This window comes from Corvus hawaiiensis, chromosome 1 (assembly GCF_020740725.1).
Source record: "Corvus hawaiiensis isolate bCorHaw1 chromosome 1, bCorHaw1.pri.cur, whole genome shotgun sequence".
NCBI classification, from domain to species: Eukaryota; Metazoa; Chordata; class Aves; order Passeriformes; family Corvidae; genus Corvus; species Corvus hawaiiensis.
Genome location: NC_063213.1, coordinates 42377068 through 42398292, shown reverse-complemented (window position 1 = coordinate 42398292; position 21225 = coordinate 42377068). Strand labels below are relative to the sequence as shown.

The following is a 21225-nucleotide window of genomic DNA, read 5'->3' as shown; positions in this document are numbered from 1 at the left end:
TTATACTACTTTCTACTTTCTTTGGTAAGAAAGAGAATCCAAGGAAATGAAAAGCCTGCCTTGCACAGAGTGAGCTAGAAATGTACAGAAACATTCCTACCACCACGCAGTAATGCCAGGCCAGAAAAGAAGAGATGGCTGAGAAGGGATCTCATCAACATAACTAAGTGTTGGAAGGGAGGGTGTCAAGAGGACGAAGTTGGGTTCTACTTGGCGGTGCCAAGCAATAGGACAAGAGGCAATGGCAGAAACTGATGCACAGGCAATTCCACCTGAACATGAGGCAGAACTTCTTTACTGTGTGGGTGACCAAGCACGGGAACAGATTTTCTGGAGATGTCGTGGAGTCTCCCTCACTGGAGATACTCAAGAACCATCTGGACACAATCCTGTGCCATGTGCTCTAGGATGACTCCACTTGAGCAGGGAGGTTGGACCAGATGACCCACTGTGGTCCCTTCCAACCTGACCCATTCTATGATTCTCTATGAAAAACAGCTTTCCCTTTTCTTTTCATGATGGTAAGGTCTTCATCTTGGCTAGTTATTCCCACACAGAGCAGCCCCCCAGCGTGATTTCCAGCCTGCAGCAAAAAGGTTTACATTCAGATTCAAGCTAAGGTGGGAAGCATGGGTGTTTTCAGAGGAGCACTACAACCTGATGAAGTTAGAGGAAGGGCACAGTGTTACAAATGTGCACTTCCCCAAAACTGCATGTACAGTGTTTCTGGACACCTTTCAGCCTATAAACATATTTTCTGACAGTGTTAAACTGACTGCACCATTATTTACGGACACATCATGGATATCTCCTAACCAGTGGGTCAGTATGTGGTTTGTAGCCTCTACGGGAGAGATACCAGATCTTATCAGATCAGGTCCAGCAGAAATGTAGTTACAAACTAACTGGATCTAAGCATTGAAAGACAAGGAAGAAGCTGCTGAAGGTCATTAAGGTGTCTCACAAAGTGTGCTCCGCTGAGGTCATAGTCTCCCAGTAGATCCTAAACACAAAGTCTCAAAAAAACCCCACCATACATAAATAAGCTAAGCAAAAATACAAGCGTCAGCCAAGCATTATAAAAATCACATTAATTTTAAAGCTTTACACTTTTTGACATTTAAAAAAGTCTTTGACCTGGCATAATCTGCAGTTGAATTTTTTCTGATGGTTTTATAAAGGTCATGTTTATGGTATAATGAGCACAAATTTCCAAGGGTTATTAATCAGAAGAACACTGTATTGCAAACAGATTTTCAAAGAATTTTTCATTTTTATGATTAATATATTATCAGCTTTAAAAGAGCCATTTTTCAAAAGCATGCTTGGGGAAGAAATAACGATTAACTTCTGATGTCTTTAAAGGAAACAAGCGTATGACTGAGACAAATTTGTAACTAATATCATGAAATGGACATGCTCCACTAGTAAACCATATGAAGATAGTTCTGTGTAGCAATGCATCTTCTATTTAGCACTAATAATTCCATTTAGCATTAATAATTCACTGGAAAATGTTTTTACACATTTGTAACTGCATAGTGCAAAGTAAGTGGAACTTAATGCCAAGTCATTGCATGTTTGCAGGATATCACTTCACTCTTCTGCTAGCTGTCAAACCTCTGTTGCTTTACTGAACAACAGGTAGATCGACTTCAGAGAGTGATGACGTTAAGAGAAGGATGGCAAAATCCAAGCCAAAAGAGCAAACTCAAATCTAGCTCCACAGAGAGAGTGAAAGGGAAGGAAGGAGAGAGGTGCATTGAGAAACAAGTGACAGAAAATCTACAGTTTTGCAGCTGCACTTGGCTGTTGGTCTTAAAGGCAGCACACAACAACGGACATGAAAATACCTCTGTCAACCCATGCCAGTGTTGCAGAGCTTGGACCATGATTCCCTCCTGAATTAACCTCGCAGAGTTGCATACATAGGCCTGCCTATGTGTATGTATGCGACAACAACGCATACTTATTGAAATAAACCCACATTTTTCATTTTTCTGTTCCATGCATAACGGCATAAATGCTTTCATAATACATCAGAAACTACCACAGTCCCAAAATTTTTGATTCACAACCCCCCTCCCCCCCCAACACATATATGTTTAAAACTATTAGGTTTATGTTTTTTAATAGGTAAGCAAAAGTATAAGTAGAAAAAGTAGAGTGGAACCAAAAGCACAGGATTTACTAATGCATAGTGAGCACTGCCACAGTAGATAGAAGTGAGTTTTACAGGACAGGCTCCTAGACATAAGGAACTTTTCAGTTTATGGTGGCTTGAAAGATACTTGTTAAGATAAATTATAGATCATATCATCATTTTTCCTGTATGTATTTATTCCTAAATTAAAACCACTTTAAGTTATTTGGCTCAGGAACTTTTTCCAACAATGAAATATCTTAACTCCCACTCTGAATGAAATATCTGAAGTTCTTACAGGAAATTAAACCAAAACAGCAAACACAAATATCTTTCTTTCTCAGGTTGTAAAACCAGAAAAAACCCTGATAGATCACATGGCCTAACTGTCTCTAAACCCCAACCCATTACTTTTCATAAAACTTCTACTATACTTTAATGAAACAAAACAAGTTCAGTCCTCAGGAGATACAGCTGTTTGTGCAAAAAGCAAGAGCCTGAGGCTCTATGAACAAGAGTTTCTGAAAAAAGAAGTTGATGCAAAACTGAAGTTATCCTAGCAGGCAACCCATGATTTGTATTGAGAAGCAAAGGAAAAATAGACAGTGCTTGGCAGTTTGCTGTCCCCACGGAGACAAGGGGAAGAGAGGGCTAAAATATTTAGTTAACTATTAAGTTTGAACTTTACTAGAACAGAATTTTATGCCATCTCAAATCACACGTGCGCTGTGTCAGCCATGACTATACTTGGATTTTCATCAGCAGGCAATTAAAAAAAAAAAAAAAAAGAATGTCAATTGTTGAACCAGGGAGAGAAAAATATCCCTGTCTTCTAAGTACCTGAGTACTTGAAGATTAGATTAGATTAGAATCACTCCCTTCAGCATTAAGCAACAGAGATCGGCTTATATCTTAATGGAGCTGTGCCATCAAATGTTGCTTTCTTGCCTCACTGCCAAAAAGTTCAGGTTCAAGTTAAACACTCAGACAAGACAAAAGTGTGACCACTAACAACATAGCAGCCTTCCAGCACGAAGAGATGAGGAATTCACCATGAACTTGCAGATCATTCCTGACCTGCTAGGAACCTTTCTGCTGTCCTGAAAAACTGGTCAGCCATTCTTCATCCATCTGAAAAAAGCTAGGGATGCAAATGATAAGCAGTTCTGCACTGCAGGACAGAGCTTTGAGTTCAGCAAGGGAACCATGAAAGGAGAGCTGGTGCTAATAGAGCACAAAACCCTGAAGATGATGCTAAGGGCAAGGAGTTCACATCAGATTTGGAAGAGGGAAATGTGGAGGGGAAAGAAGGGAAAGTAAGAAGGCAGCAGGCAAAATAAGAATAGAAATAAAAGAATGGGATGTTGGAAATCAATGGGAGAAATCTGAACCTTGTCCAGAATCAATTAAACTGTTGTCTTCGGCAAATTCTATATCCAGTCACAGATTTAGTTTTAATAAAGTTGATATAGGACATGTTATAGCATACTTAAATAGTAATAATTTTATAACTCTCTTGTATATTCAAATTACATCTTTGCCAAACATTTAGTGCAATCACATGCTGCTCTTGTGTAATTCAAATGATTTTACTTTTTTTTTCTTTTCCCTTTTTAAACAGAGATAAACACGTCATATGATATGCTGGAACACAGTTTCTAGGTGTTAATTCACAGTATATCCTGGTGAGTAAATGTTTTTATTTCCATCAAAAAAATTGCGGAATTGTGCTTCTATATGCAAAGCTACAATGAGAAACATAGTTATTCCACTCACCACTAAGTCTCTATAGTCAAGAAATGTAAACAAAATAAAACCACACCGTGATGCAATATAACGGATAAAGGTATATAAAATATTTCATCAGTACTAGTGAAGTAAACATTGTTTTTTCTCTCTAGAACAAAGATCACATGAATGTATTGTATACAGTGTTCTGTAACAGCATTGCCCAACACACTAATGCTGCAGAGTTGCACAGAACTCGCTAAAAATCAAAGCAGGGGAAACTGTCACAGATGCCAATGAAAGATGGTCCTGCAAATGTTCTATGGCACAATGAGCTCCTCTCGGTGTCTATGGCAGCAGACTCAAGTGTCAGAGCTCAGACCCCCCAATATCTGGTTCTTTGTGAGACTCCATAAAAAATAATATTTGATTAATATTTCAAGCGGATTTAAAGAAAAAAAAAAAAAGAAAAAGTATAAAAGAAAGTACAAATTCCAAAGGACTGACTCCACTGCCTGAGGAGGGTACCTTCATTCTCAGTAACAGATCCCAGCCATGACCCTTCTGCAAAAGAGAAAACATAACAAAACAGACTATATTGAATTCACTTTTATAAACCTTTTTGTTCTCTGTCATAAAGGACCAATTTGAAACCATGTTTTAATAACCCTTGAACCAGGCTGTAAGTTTGACCATGCCACTGCAGTTACAAAGTTACAGATAATTAATCTAGTCTTATGTGCTAATTTGGCTGATTCTTTGCTTCAAGATGAGATTGCTTATGGACAGGGAGAGAAAACTGTAAAAATTTAACTTTTTCTGTGTTACAAAGCTCTGTCAAAATTTATCTTCTCTTCAGATCTACATGGAAGCTATGCTTTCACACGTAATGTGGAAACAAATTCTTTTGAAATTTCAAAAATTGAAAGAAATCAAGGTCTGCATTTTAATCAAAGGCCCATATTTAAGCCTGCTCTGTAAGGCCTCAGGGGAATGTCCCAATGGTTGGGCTGTTGACTAACTGGGGAGACTTGGACAATGATACCATTTTGGAGCAGTTTAGATTTGTGCAAATGCGTATTCACTTCACGGAGGAGTTTAGTTTGTGTTTCCAGCAGCCCACAAAAATCCCTTGACCTCAGGGCTAGTGTTTTTCTGGGGAAGTGAACACATTCCTTTACAGAGGAGACGTTCTAACAAAATGGCTATTTATAAAAAAGGACTATGAAAACTTCAATTTTGGCAAGCTTACACCTGATGAAGCTGATGTAGGCAAATGCTCTGAGAGCTGGAATATGTGGCAGTTACTAGGTTGACTGTCTCTTGACACTTGTGAAAATGCTGGCAGGTCTGTTTTTCAAATCTCTACGTAAAATATGCCTATAATTTTAAAACAAGTTTTTCAAGCAAGTAAAATTATCTCCTGTCATTTTCTATAGGTGGGGGAAAAGCACTACTACTTTTGCAGACAAGACACAAAGGACAAAAGAAATTTTTGTCCTATTTTCCAGAAACACAGGCATGTCAAGCCAAATTTATCTAATCCATGACATGTTGGATGCTCCAGGCTGCATCTACGGAAATAGATAAAGGCTTGTCCTTCACTGATTTAATGAATGGGAATCCCTGCCCCTGGCTAATATAAACTGTTCTTGTTGGTGGATAATTCTATTGATTACAATCCAGTTACATTTACACAAGTACACATAAGAATTTTCTGTAAAGCAGCACAAACTATGGGCCAAAAAATGCAAACTTAATAATATGTTCATATTTCTTTAAGCTGTATGAAGTCACGATTTTTCAGTTTTTTCCATATCCTATCCCAGTGTTCCTTAAGTGTGTTTTATTATCATGTGACATAAAATTATTTAATGAAAAATCTCCATGTAATTATTCACTCTATTCAGACCTCTGTCCTCATGCAAAAAGCAAAGAAATTTTTATAGGTTCTGACACATACTTTGCTATAAGGTTTCCTGAGTCAACCACACAGCTAGTAGCTGTAAACAGAAGGCTCAGGCCAGTAGTCTGATACCATTTGATACTGGCAAAATTCTAAAACAGAAAAAAAAAACCCAAACAACAAACCAACCTAACAAAAACTCCAAAAGCAAAACCACCCCCTGCAGGGGTATGAAAGGTGGCAAGGAGCGGTCTGCATACCAATGTGCAGATCTCACTGCTGGCTAGGGATACCAAGGCATGGTCGAAGGGACAAATACTATTCATCTGTACTTTTTACACAGGCCAGGAACAGCCTGAAACCCTCTCTAAAGAAAAAGAAATATGATAAACTCTCAAGTAATAGTACCTTTCCTGGACTGCTCTTCAGCCAGCCTGGCTATGTTCTGGTCCTCTATCAAGCCATCTTAAAATTTTATAGCTCCTGTTCCAGGAACCAAACACAGAAAAATGTTATAAAATATTTAAATAACATTTTAGAGAGAGCCAAGCTTGCTCATACAATCTCACTACTCAAAATATGTACTTCTAGTCCTATATAACTATAAAAATTTCACTTTGTGTGTATCGAAAACTCAAATAAGACATTCACTGATTTTGCCCTCATAGTTATTAATGGTCTATAATTCAACATTTCTTGAACTGACTCTAAATATGTATTGAAACAGGCCTAGTATAAAAGCAATCCACCTCAAACATTTCAGTTTGTTCTAGGCAAAGATTATTTCTCATCTATCTCCTTCCTAAGGTGTTTGAAAAAATCAAGCCTTGGGCATAAGACATTAAAATTTACTCGGCAGGAAAAAGGTCTCGGTCAACATGTTTTATTTTATTTTTAAGTCTTTCTCTGATGAAAAGGCAAAATAAAATGAAAGAAATAACTTTGATTCTGTTGCATTACACAGTTATTTGAGAGATACTAGAGGAAATGTGAGTTTTTGAAAGGCGTTCCTACCAAGCCTTGTAACCATGATAAAATAGAATACAGTACCAAGAGGAGAAAAATTCTTGTGCACACTTTTCTGATAATCCATGTAGATCAGAAGGATCAGGATCATGCAGCTTCAAAATTGTAAGTCTATCTACTATAATTCCAGATGTTATTGAGTATGCTATATATATATATATATATATATTTGCTCTGATCCATGTTAAGTCATTGCATTGCTTTGCTTCAACTATTTGGAGTGAAGACCTAATCAAATTCAACTTTTTTTTGCATCACATCATTTTACACATTCCTAATATTTTTATTACTTTTTCACATTAAAATAGAAAAGTAATGCCTCCGTTTAGTCAACAGACTTTTATCTAATTGAATTTTGTGTCAAGTGTTTCAGGTAATTTCCCAATATGGTTTTATTATTCAAGATGAGCAAGTCACCCCCTCTACAAAAACTAAAACCTTTGAATATTAATGAATTTGGGATATTAGTCTGATCAGAAGAACCTTACAAAACCTAAGAAGACAGGAGGACAATGCAAGAGCCTTCAATGGAACCATGTGTTGACAAGCTAGATCCCTCCTCCCATCCTCCCATACTGCCGCTAAGGAGTGAAGGCAGGGAGCATCACATACTGTAATCATCTTTGCTTTCCATAAGAGGTAATCTTATAATACATTACCAAGAATGAAATTATATTAAACCAGTGAAGTGAGCCAACCAATTGTCAGATTGCTACAGAAATGCAAGGATTTGCTAAGCCACAGGCAAACCTCAACCCTAGAAATACTTTTGCACATATTTAACTATTCCAGTCCCTCACATCGGTGAAACAACATCAGAAAATTTAATTATTTTTTAATTCAGAAGTGCATGCAGGAGTGGGTTCCATCTCTTATTTGCGTGATTCCATCTGACTAAACATTCAAAATGTTTCATAACAATGAGTTTTAAACAAAGGGATCTGCTCTTCTACTAAAAAGGAATTTAAAATTTACCAAGGGTGCTGAATTTGAAAGATGAATCAAAACCCCAAATACTCAACCCACATCACTATATACAAGAGAATTTGCTTGTATAATCCAGAATTTGGCACTGTTTTCTTTAAAAACAAAACAAACCCCCAAAATACCAAGACACACCATGTCAGAAGAGAAATGCGTGATGAAACAATAAACATCAGATGAAAATGAAGATACTCTATTACCAAAGATGCAAGAAGATGTCCATCTCTTCTTTCCAACATCATTAAAAAAATACAGGATGATTCCAGTGACAAGAACACACTTCCTGTATCTAGAAACGACATTAAAAAACACCCATAATCTTACTAAAAAAAGACAGTGTGTTGAGAAGAAGAGCCCTATGTCTCTATATGGTTCCAGTGGCTTAAGAAGAGTTACTCTGGGTATTAGTGTGAGCTGAAGTACTAAAGGACAATTATTGCAGCACACTGAATCTGCTTAATTAGAGGTCTCAATTCAAGTAATGAGGCAATTTTGCATGCAAGCCTCTAAGAAACCTGAAACCAAGCACAGCTTGCCTGTATAAGGGTTGCATTCCAGAGCTTAAGCTCAAGCCAATTTTACAGATCTGGAGCTGCAACTAAACATAAATCACCTCATTCACAGCAGAATGTTTTGGGTGTGTTAACCTGAAACGCTGAGAAAATTTCAGCAATGTGGGCCAAATCATGACAAAATTCAAGATCTGCACAAACTTTTTCATCCTCAAACCACTGATGCTGGCACAATTCTGTTCTTTACATATCTGCATTCGGCTGGGACCTTACAGCTTCTGCTCCTCTACGTTGAACACAGGGTATCTGTAGCTTCACAAATCTGTTGCCTTTGTTTCTGCATTACAGAAAGATCTAATTTATCATCTGAGAAAAGACTCCCCAAACCTGTATTTCTGGCTATTCCGTTTCACTTGGACTTGGGCAGTATATGCGGTAATCTTGTCTAAATACAGATAAAATTTAAATGGGGAGTGATAGGATTTCTTTATTAAACTCTTCAGACAGCTGAATTATACTTAAAATACATTGACAAGACCTAGAGCACAGACAGATGTTTCATGTTGCTATGTAGATTCTGTTGCTACCACATGGCAAAAAAATTTCCATTTTATTTCTCACTTAACTGACCATTTAAGTTCACAGAAAGCATCAAATGACCCAGGTGTTCAGCTACATGAGTATTTACAGTTCCAAAAGTAGTGAAAGTTAAATAAATCTCTGTGTCCAAGGTCAAGCATCAACTGTATTAACAGAACTCTTATGAAGTTCTTCAAATTGCATATAGAAGAACATTGCAGCAGGGATACAAAATAAAGCAATGCAGAGTTCACTTTTAGGTTGCTACACTGGGCACTGTTCAACACATTTTTGTAGAGTATTTCCAAGACCAGGCCTGGTCATGCTACTAAACTGGTAAAGTTAGACTACCAAGACTGGTGGAAACCCAAGAACTGCAAAGAAAAGACTGAAAAAAGTCAGTGCAATTCAGTGTCTGATAGACTGAAGTGAATAGGCCACTTGCTGAGAATTTGATTCCCACCAAATACCCATTTCTTGCATTTATAAGACCCTTCAGTGTTTCCCTACAACATCCTCTGCATTTATAAGCAAGTTTGTTTTAGTCCAAATTAAAAAAAAAAAAAAAAAAAAGCCCTAAAGAATACAACTAGAAAGTCCCATGTATTAGGTTTACCACCTCACATGATTTCAGGATTCTTTCTGCTCATTGAATGCTAGGAAAAGGTGGCTTGAGCTGTTTCTTAGAGCTATCACACACTGAAAAAAAACATGGAAAGCAGTAAATGCACATACACACCCAAGGGAACTAGAAACCCTTTAATTTTTTTAAATGGAAATTTATTTTTGAGAGTATTTGCTTACGTTCATGCTCTTGCTCTAACAGCATGAGCAATGGCCTCTTACTGGACATGATTTGGTATAAGATTTTATCTCTTTCCCCCTAAAATTCACTATAAATTTCAAATTTGCTATATGTTCTAGTAGTATAATGTTACTTGGCCTTTCCAAAATGACACATTCAAAAGTCAAACCAACATTCTAATTACAAATTACAGTTTCCTTGTCACTAGAAACTATTACCCACATACAATTTTAATACATGTCCATTCAGTAGCTCCAGACACACAACTGCAAATGTCAAAATCCTGCACACTAGAAAGGAACTTCTCCCACATGCAGCTTTTTCTGGCTGAGCTACAAACCCACAGAAATGATAGCTTGATATGATTTGTGGTCATAAACTTCAACAGAGCTGTATGAGATGATGCTCTAAGAAAAATGTTAAGCCTCCTCTGCTAGTGAGGGTGTGGGGTGGGGGTGAGGGAGGTGGGGAAGAGAAGAAATCCCAGATTTTCCTCACTGCTGCTCTTCTGCTTAGCTAATGTACTCTGTTAACTGAAGGAGAACCACCATAAACTACTACACTATTCATTGAATTGTCTTGATTTTTAATGATATTGCCAATAATGTGCCTTAATGAGGCCAAAAAGACATCCCAGTTCATCAAGGCACTGGAGTGGTTGCCCCCAGGAAACTAAATAAAACTTAAATAGGACTACTGTGAATTAAGAGATACTCTACATAACTTGCACATAACCAGGAAAGCTTGCAAGCCACCATCCTATACACAGAGATGAATTCCTTGCAAATGTAAACCTAACAGGGAATTGCTGTGGGCCTAGGAGTGTATAGAATCAAATAGCTCAGGTGACTTAAGAATGTCATATTATCCTTATTGGCATAGATGACTTGGTAAACGGAAATTAATAAGAACACTAATGACTATACTTGTTTGCAGCAGAAAGCTGCATGCAAGTTTATAAGAAAAGATGTTGGTGATTTTAAAACATTTCCAGAAACAAAAAAAATGAGGGTAACTTTCATTGCCTGTTGATTCCTGAGCTTTTCTACGGAAATCAGTAAAGCTGAGGAGGACAAGGGAATGATGGAGTCTTGCCCCACAGGTGGGCAGAGCTCCTCTAGCATGGCAAGACCTGCAGCACCACACTTCCTCCTGCAGATGCATCTTCCCATGAGTGGAGCTCCCCACACGAGGCCAATGCAATTCAAATTATCCAACCACCTGAGCTCATATTTCCATCACATTCGTTGCCTCTTCTGGCAAAGGTTCAGAGAACAACTATTTCAAGAGGATCTGCAACCCAAACAGCTAAATCCTTTGCCATCACTGGATCATACTGCCTCCACCCCAAACCTGTTGCCCAACTGGCTGCCAAAGTTTGACTACACTGCTGATGATCAGTTTTAAGATTTTGAAGAGTATTTAATTCATATTTGAAATTATTGGAGACATTAAACATAACTGCTACAAATTATCTGGCAGTTACCTTAACTAGCGTAGGTCTAGTTTAGTATTTCCAGCACAGCTGAAACTCTGACTTTTCTGGAGGCCATGGAAGCTTCCCAGGATGTTAGGTCCAGTAAATGAAATTGCGTTCAAGAAAATCTGTTAGCACAGTCCAACACTTTCCACAGTTCATTACAAACAATAATTACTTTCTGAAACCTCCTTCTCTATTAATAGATCTGACTCAGTAAAAACAGTATCAGTGAGGAAAGCTCAATTTTTCCTGAAAGATTCTCGAACTTGCAAGAGCTTTCTTTGATATCTGCTAGCACTTGCCATACTTACATTATACCAACAGTTTTCAAAAGCTGCCCAACTTCTTTCAGACAAACCATCAATATTACCTCAACTAATACCAAAATCAGCTCCCTACACTATGTACTAAAACAGAACCTGGCTACAGAGATAGAAAAACTTGCAAAACTGAAAATCTGCCCATCACAGGCACCTCACAAAGATTTCTTAAAAGATTAACTTACTTATTATGGTAAACATTCTCTGAAAGCATTAGTCATCTATTGCTGTGAGCATCTAGAAAGGGCTAAAAATTTATAATTACCATTATTTCTTCTTACCTTTTGATTTTGAAGATATTAGCTCAGCTGGAGTCTCTCAAACAGACATTTAATATAAAATATTCATAATTCATTTGACTATATACTGAGGTCAGATGGAAATATTTCTGTTTTCAGATGAATCTAAAGTGAGCTTGTATTGCTGACAATGTGCTGGCATAGCTTTTAACATTAAAAAAACCCTCCTATAATAAATTATAATAAAGTATCATGCAATTTTTATCTTTGTGAATGCTCTCATGAAGAAACGTTCCTACTAGAAATGCACAAAAAACTTACACAAATGACAAACATTGCTAGAATAAACTGAGGGATATTTTAGGAATATTAATTGTTAATATTTTTCAATGCTAACTATCATCAAAGACTGCCTACCTGAGACAGTTCTGTTCTGTTTTTCTTCACTACATTAAATATTTTGGATATATTAAGCTTTAAAAAGAAAAAATAGGGCAGGGGATAATGACAAGTAAAAATAGATTAATGTTCTACACATCTGCATTTTCTTCCTAAAATCTCTGGAGTTTTCTGGGTGACCACAGTGACATACAGCATTATCATTCATGGCCTTCACAATGTTAATTTCAGACTATTTAAATAAATTTTCTTCCCGGTGTGTTGATGATAGCATGTGATGACAATTCTGCTTCAAGCTAGTCACTATGGCAAAACAGAGCAGTTTTGTTTGGTCATCTTGGAATGCTTGTGAAGGGTGGTGCTGCCAGAACCTTTTTGTTGCAGCACCAGCAAGCCACCCCACTTTACCTGCTGCCTGCCTGCCTTTCTCTGCCAGCAGAGTTTACATACACTTCACACACTCTGAGTCTTTCCACAATCACATTTTGATTGTATCTACATTACTAGCGAGGCTGCCAGTGTTGCTTTGATTTTTTTTTTAATGTGTTTTCAGCCTCTCCGTGTTTGTTCATTACATTCGGTAAGTTCATTCACGTGAAGGAGCATATCTGTGTGGGCATGTGTGTAGTAATGTCCCTCTTTAAGGCCACTGATTCTTTCAAGCCTAAAAACCTTCATTTCTTCCTTCAGGTAACCTCTTGCATGTGCTGTTAGATGTGTAGAGCTAAATGCTAATTTGGATGGGCTGCTAATTAGCATTGAGTAGGTTTGTCAGCTGTACCTATGTAAGAATATATCTTTTATGTTCTACAAAAATACTTCAATGGATTGGGAGAAAAAGAAAAAAAAAGAAAGAAAAAAGGGAAACCATTAGGAATTTATAAATGTAGTGAAAACTTTTACCTCAACCCAATTGAAAAGAAAAAGTTATTATTTTGAAACCTTCCTTAATATAGAAAGAATGGGGAGAGAATAATCATACCATGTAGACCAATGCAATTTCAAAGTATTCAGGGCTACTAAGATTTAAGCCTAAGAGTCTAAATGTGTTATTAGGAGGCTGTGGCAACTGCCCTAGCACTGCGAGTGGAAAGGAGGACAAAACAACTAGTTTTACACGGCAGACAGACTGCGGTCAGGACTGGCGAGACCAATGTTTGTAAATGATTACATCATGTCTTGAGTGCTAAAATCATGTAAGGATACTACAAATAATACAGTTCAGTGGCTTTACAGTGCCCATGCTCATGTGGCTGCCATGCCCTCAGTCAGAAGGAGACAAAAAGTGAAAGGATTTAAATATAACCTTACATATGCATACACAACTTTTTATGGCCTGTTTGGCTGTAATTCCTGTATTTACAAACACAGGAATTACAAAGTTAAATAGGAGATTATGTAAAGTTTTCTGTATGTCCGCGCAGTTATTACTTTATCCTGTGCTACCTAAAAGCAGACAAGCCACTGTTGAAAAATTTGCTGCTCACAGCAGCACAACTTACCAGTAATAATAGAAAAATAGAGGAACAGTGTGCTTCCTACATAATAGTCACATATCTGGCAAACGGAATGCATCTGTTACATTGCTGGTTTTGACAGGAGGTGAGTGGATTTGCTATCACAGGTAAATACCAGCAAACAAAACCTAATTTGCTAAACATTGCACTATAGAGACAGTAGACCCTCAGGTCACTACTGAAAAATGACTTGGCTTAGCAAAAAGAGCACTGAGATTTCTTGCAGTGCCCAGACTGGCTTCCTCTCCACCTACTCTTTCCTTTTGCACTCACAGTAGCAGATCTTGTCAAGGTTCTGTGTTTTTTAACTTGTTTGGGTTTTTTTGGTTTTCTTTTTTTTCATTCAGTATTGATCCCTAGTGCAACGATGGGTAACAATATTGGAAAACACAGCTATTATCTCCCTCTATCTTCATAACTTACTACACTCCATAGTAAACAAGCTGAGTAAACAAGGTCAACAAGAACAAAAGCTGAGAAAATTTTCATGGCTTTCATTTGAATGAATTGTCCATCTGCTTTTTCAATTACAGCATGAAAGTAAATAAATAAGAGAACCACTATGAAGTAATACTCAAAGAGAAAATTAAGCCTAGCTTTTTTCCTTTGTTCTCAAGAAAGCAGTTTCAATATTCAGAGGGGGTTTTCTAGCATAAAGCCGCTTTTTAGGTTCTATCTTGTTTTCTGATGGAGGGAATTGGGGAAGAGACTACTGGTTTGCATTGTAATAAAGAGAAAACATAAACAACACACATTATAAAAATTACCAGTATGAGCCAAAGCCCTTTGAGACCCTAAGCCTATGCTAAAATTTCAAACAGCCATACCCAGAGTTAGCAGACACTCACGGTCAATCTCATTTTTGTATCTCCTTTAACTGCTTCAGAGATGAAGATACTATATACTACCAAACCCCAGGAGCTTTTCAAGCTTTACTTGAAAAGCAAGTGGTACATTATGGTTTTAAATCCTGAAACCTGCGGGGACTACAAAACAGAGTAAATTAGTTGGCTTGGTAAAAGAGACAGGACCTTATCCCATAGTGATGAAAGATTTCCAAACAACTGCCAGCTAGAAGAGGTATAAAAAAAATAAATAGATTGATCTAACCCCATCTTTTTAAAATACATGCAACCTTTTCTAAAGCAGAAATAGTGGGGTGGGGGAGGAAGGGGGGAGGGAAATAAGGCAAAAAGGAGAAAAAAAATGAAGAGGGAGAGCAAGTACTTTTGTTTAAACACCAGATAAGGACTCAAGATGTCTTACCATTTTTTCAAACCGAAGGAAATTTTAAATGGATATTATTTTAAGCATCAAAAGAGACAGAACTGTATTATCATCGATGTTAACAAGAAGCAAGGGTGTATAGTAATTGAACTTTCATAAGAGCCTCCCTTACAATTCCAATTTGAAATTACGGTTGCATTTCCATATTTTACATTTGATCCAGACCCTTGCCAACTACTTTAAGCTGTCACACCTTACTTAAGATTGAAGTAACTCTTTATGGGGTATATGTACATAGAAAAAAAAAAAAATTGTCTAAGGAACATGTTTGTGAGCATGAGACTGATGAGCTGAAGGAAGTGCTCAACAAAATGAACAAGGAGGTCTAAGTATATGAGCATGCCAGTAATGCAGCTTTGTGTATTAGATTTTTCACCCCTAAGTAGATTTCTCAAAGAAGTGTTGCTAAAATAACTGAGCATACAGGCTGACCTACAGAAAGTGGCTTTGCCATATAATGACTTAGCCCTACAATAGAGAAAAGCTTCTTCCCACTTTCATCCCCAGCAATTTAATTCAAGTACAATCTCGGACACTTCAAGCTTTGGTATTTCTCTCTTTTGCTGCATTTTCTCTGAATATTACCAATCATCTATGCAATTTCAGCTGCAAAACTAATCTTTGCAGTATATTACATGTAATATCTTTTTAAAAACTGGAGCCCTTACGACCTCTATTGTATTTCAAGAACTTTTCATGATCTAATAGAAAATTGAAATATTTCCTTTTGCCAGTCCAAATATATTTCTCTTTTTTCAAATACCACCATCTTCTTTAGATCAATGAGAGGCAAAATCTTTAAAGGGATTCCTGTAACCTGATTAACATTTTTGTAATTGCAAGAATTTCTAGAATTGCCACTAGCTTATGAAACAAAATCAAAATAACATGGAAGGATACTTGCACACAGGCACAGAGAGGTATAAGCCATATGACATAATTCAGTCAAAGGCTCTCATTATTTTTAAATATTTTGTAAAAATTTATATAAATTGCTTTTTAGGAAAAAAAATTAAAATAGCCAGAAGTATGATATCACAATGAAAATTTTAAAAATCTGGTTTCCTCTTAAATTTCATTTCTTAACAGAACGAAGACATTCGTTAGGAAGGCATGCAGGATTAGATTCTACATTTCAGCTAAAATATGCACAGACACACATTCACGTGAGCACATGAGCGCACACACACTTTGTTAAAGGACCTTCAGCTGTAGCAACTGTGATCTAATCTCCTCTAATGAAGCAGGAAACCACTGAATCCAGTTTTGGGTTTGGAACAATTCTGTCAACCACCAGAAAAGTTACACTTGGAATGACTTTTTTTTTTTTGTCTGTGTAATGGCAAAAGGACCTTTTTGTTATGGCAACATACTGGATATATTTAGTGGCATTTTAAATGAATAGTTTCTGTAACAGAAACTAAAAGGGTGAAATCTAGCACAGAGCAGTTTCTGTAAGTTCAAACAGGATTTTTTTTTTTTTGTTATTATGTATACATGCATTAATGATTATTCAGTGCTTCAAGATACGAACTTCACTGCCCAGGAGGCTGTAATGTTCCAAATATAAACATCAGGCTCCTGCAGTTTTCAAGATCCTATACATTGGCTTGCTCAGCTGAATTCTTCTGTCACACACAGCATCCATTATATATTAACTACACTTTCTTATTGCAGATGGCTGGTGATAAAACACAGTCAGTAATCCAGTATCTGTGCTTCTCAAAACATGTTAAAAGAACAGCCTTATCAACACAGAGTCATCCTGACTTAAATGAAAACAGAAATAGTACTAAAGGCCTCCACAGTGTCTAACCTAGAAGGAAATATAACCTCCTAAAAACAAACCAGTAACAACCTAATATTTTCATTGAAACAAAAAAAAAATTCCCTGTTTCAGCAGTTGGTCGGTTGGCTTGTACAATGCGTGTTTTCTTTAAAGAGGTGATAGGATTTGGGGTGGGGTGGGGGGGGGATATTCTTTTCATTCCATGACTCATCCAGCATGAATTTCTTCAAGAAAGTGTTCCAGAAATAAAAAGTGATATTCAGAATAGTAGTATGTATGGAGATGAGCTACTACATTCTACAACATCGACTGAAAAAACCCCTCTGAAAATTAAGACAGCCACCACACAAACAGCAATGTTATGGCATTTTCAGGCAAAAATTATTTGTTTGTTTCCCTTAATGTTATATTTTATCCCATAGCATATTAACTTCCATCCCAGTATATTAATTTCCTGTATAATGTGAAACATTGAGAACAGAAGTTACTTAATACAGTAATAGGTTCAGAGAAGGCGGGGAAGGGGAAAAAAAAAAGGTACAATGTTTTCCTTTTTTCCTCTCCCTTTTCTTTGTAAATTTTAATTTTACAGTTTTTTTAAGTTGTGCTTCTTCTGTAAGGGCATAGTATGGGGGCAGTGATTTTTTTTTTGGTGCTGGGAGTGGCAGATTCGCTTTGCTCTCAGTTCCAGCCAGGTTCCCTGAGCCCTCAGGACCCATGCTCACTGTCCCAGAACTGCAATATCACTGCGGCGTTTCCTCCAGCTCGACAGCCGTGGCCTGTGGAGCAGTGCAGGACACGCACCAGCAGCTCTGCCCCTTCCCCTGCCCAAGAGCACTTTGCACCTGCCCCAACCAGAGTGGCCACCCCAGCCGCGGTGCCACTGTGCTCCAGGACAAGCCAGCTCCCGTGGCCGCCGGCGCTGCCAGGCCCAGCAAGGCGCAGTCATGGCGAGGTGGCCGAGCCAAGGCAACAGTGGCCGGTGGGGCCTTGTAAGGTAGAGGTGCAGCGTCCAGCTCTGACCATTAGCCACAGCAGAGCCCTCACATTGAGCAGGACTAGGGGAGGTTCCCCCACATCAGTGCGCAACATCTGCGCTGTGGCACTGACAGTCAGCCACCATTCCTCCTCTCAGAACTGCTGAGAATGGTCACAGCTGACTTTTATCTTATGCTAAATTATTAACTTGGCGATAAATACAGGCAAAAGTTGCTCTGAGGCACGTATGTTATGTTCTTAAGTGCAAAATGTCTCCGTATGATAACACTTAACAGAAATTTATTATTTTCATTGGCTTTAGGCTTACTCTATAAACATACCACATCATTTTGTAGGATTTTTATTACTATTATTATTACAACTCCATATTCCTATTCAACTTGAAATGATGAATGCGAAATCAATACAACAAGTAACAAATGTATCCACGGTGACCAAACAACAAACTCAAAAGCACAGCATGGTGAGTGAAAATTAGCAGTTCTTAAAACAACTATGTCAGTATTCGGTTGCAATGTGAAATAAAGGCTCATGAATTTAGAAGGGTTACAATGAGTTTAATTATTTGAAGGCTCAGCTCAAACAATACAAAATACGTAGTAGGATGCAAGATAAAGGTAGAATATCTTCTTGGAGGCTACAGCTTTAAAAAGAGAGAGAAACATGACGACAAATTCCTGAATTTAGCAACTTCTCTCTCTGATAGTTAAAAAACTCACTTCACCCATTAACACTTGCTCCATAACAATAATACTGTCAGAGGGTTAGGTCTTACTTTCTGTGGTAATTATTTTCAGTATTTACTTCAGCCTAAGTGCTGAACACACGCATTCCCACTATGCCACCTTACATCAGCAGCGAATAGACAAGAAGGCCCAGAAAGCCAAACAAGATGCATACAAACATAGAGAAATGCTTTCTTTTTCTGCCCTTTCTATACTTATGTGGCCCAACATTTGCATGTACGGATTAAATAAAACCCCCAAAGCCCCAAAAAACACTACAGAATTCTTTACTAATATTTATAGGAAAGTATCTTTTTTCTCCTTAGAAAAAATAAAATTCCAATACTGTCTGTAGGATAGCTGTAGCAATCTGAAATCAAAGTAGGCGCACGATGTACGCAGTCAAGCTTTCATCTGGCTCTGTGTAATACTGCTTAGTGCAGTAACAGGGACAGGTGAGATTACAGATGTTCTGGCTTCTCACAGACAGAGCAATACCCAGAATAGCAAGAAAATACCCAGAATAGCCACAGCTAAACATTATCCCCCAGCTCATGCTTTCTTATGCAAAAGACAGGAACAAGAACATTCATTTAGAACTTAACATTGAAGGAAACTTCAGACTCAACACAGCAGACAGAGAACCTGCCTAGCAGAAACTTTCAGCTCTGCTCTCAGAAGTGAAATTCCTACAAAGCAGAGAGAAAGCACAGTGCAGTTTTTTCCATTTAAAAACTTGTGTTGCACCAGAAAACAAATCAGAGATTTTTATTTTTTCAAAGTAACATCAAAAAAAGTTTGATCACCACTACATGTTTCTGAAAATTATAGACAGGAAAAAAATGATAAAATAAATACCATGCAGCTAACATATACCTAATACCCTAACTCTATAATTTCAGGAAACTGCAACTTCTAATCCTACACAAGAATAACTGATTGTTAAAAAAAACCCAACCAACCCGTCTTGTGCTTGCAATGCTGTTAATGGTAGAAAAATACCTGAAAGAAATGAATAGCAAATTAACCTTTTTTAATAGTGAAGAGACATAATCTGAATTAATCAAACTTAAAACCATAATGCTTGCCTATTCTTCTTCCTCAATCTCTTGAAAATGTAATAAAGCTAAAACACTGAAAATTTATCTTTGCAAGGGACGCAGAACAGTTCTGACAACTCAACCAATTTGTGTATTTTTTTTCTGCTATGACAGTTTGCATCAAAAATCTATCTGCTTTCATAATTGATGTGTTTCACTGTTAAAGACACACACATATATATACAATCTTTAATTTTATGAAAATAAGAAGATAATGCTTAGCATGGCACAAGGCACAGTACTTTTTTGAAAGGGCTGAGAATATTAAAAAAGTTCTTCCCTTAAAGCTTGAAGTGAACTCCTGATTCAACATTTAATGAAACTGAGAAAGCTGCTGAATGTCCCAGAAATCCTTCAACTCCCTGCTCTGGGTTCATTCTAAGTATTATGTAGTTATAAATTAACAGTGAGACTAGATGAGATTTCAAGCAGTCAAGAATAGCATTTTTCCATCACAACACCAAATTCTCTATTTTATTTTTCTTTGCTCTTCAACAGCACTAACTTGCAGCATTATATTGCAATCGTACATCCCAGCCCAGTACTGCAGCGCTACATTGCTTAGACATAGCTCTACACTATGTTTTTAGGGTATGCAGCCAGCTCAGCTGTAAGCCTAAGGAAGATTTCCATCAAGCAACAAAACTAAACTCTGCACAAATATTTAACAGCTCCAAGACCCCTAAAGGCTTAAAATAATACGCATTTTGTGGCATGAAAGGAGCCAACCCCACACCGGCGATCTGCACAATGCAGAGTACTCGGCAATCACAGCACTGCAAATAAAACATTGTTTCTCCTTTGTACCTTTGAATTCTTCAAACTAAGAGCTGAATGAAATACTGAGGTTCACTGTGCCTCCCCAGCACTGACAGTGCAGTAGCAGCTCGTCCATTACATTAAGTTAGTCTAAAACTTCCCATGCCTCACAAGCATTTCTCATCCCCTCTCGGCAGATGAAACACAAGTTCATTTAAAACAAACCTAGCACGAGTTCATCTTATCTAGCTTGTTTTTCAAACCGCTAGAACTACGCAGTAGCCCACTCAAACAGAAAATTTCCCAGACAATGGAATCCTTTCAAACTGCACAGCCGGCAGGATTCCCCAGTTGTCAGTTTTAGGTGCGTGCCAGCACGAAATGTTCTTGAATCCGAAATCTGTAATAATCACTCCTATTGATAATGTGAGCAGAAGCAGAATTACATCACGGTTAACACTTACCAAAATACATTATGTTTCTCATTAATCATGCAGTCAGGATCCCACCGCTGTGTATTCAGCATTAGCTCCTGCACAGGGCTGACATGTAAAACAGAGCTTTTTCATTCTACATTATGTGGAAATTTCCCAGCACGAGAAGCATGAGAGAGCAGTGTGCCTCCTCAGGATGAGCACTTTGCAGGCAGTCTTATCCCTGATACAATCCCTGTCTGATTTAGCGTTTACTCCGGCTGCATGCTGCACTGCCCATTCTTACTGTAATCTGACTCCTCCTTCTGATGTCCTTGCTGTGCCTGTGACATCAGGACTAAGAGTACTACAAACAGATCTTTTCTTTAACGGGCTGGCAAAGACATGCTCTTATATCCTGGTTAACCTAACTCCGGTTTGGACAAAAAAAAAAAATAAGCCCTTCTAAAATTGTACGGGCTTTTTTTGTTTCTTGGCAGTAAATGCGTTTAGTG

The 21225-nt window shown here is 37.6% G+C and overlaps 1 protein-coding gene across 4 annotated transcripts in view; it reads right to left on the bottom strand.

Moving 5' to 3' along the window:
* The window catches only part of ZNF385D (zinc finger protein 385D), a 427739-nt gene that overhangs the window by 148757 nt on the left and 257757 nt on the right, over nt 1-21225 (bottom strand). Inside the window, exon 1 of one of the 4 annotated variants that reach the window (XM_048302104.1) lies at nt 20762-21092. The exons of the other annotated variants lie outside the window; for them this stretch is intronic. Coding sequence (XP_048158061.1) covers nt 20762-20783 — 22 coding nt within the window. The 5' untranslated portion in view covers nt 20784-21092. Of the gene's footprint in view, nt 1-20761; nt 21093-21225 lie in introns of those variants that run through there. 4 annotated transcript variants of the gene reach the window in all.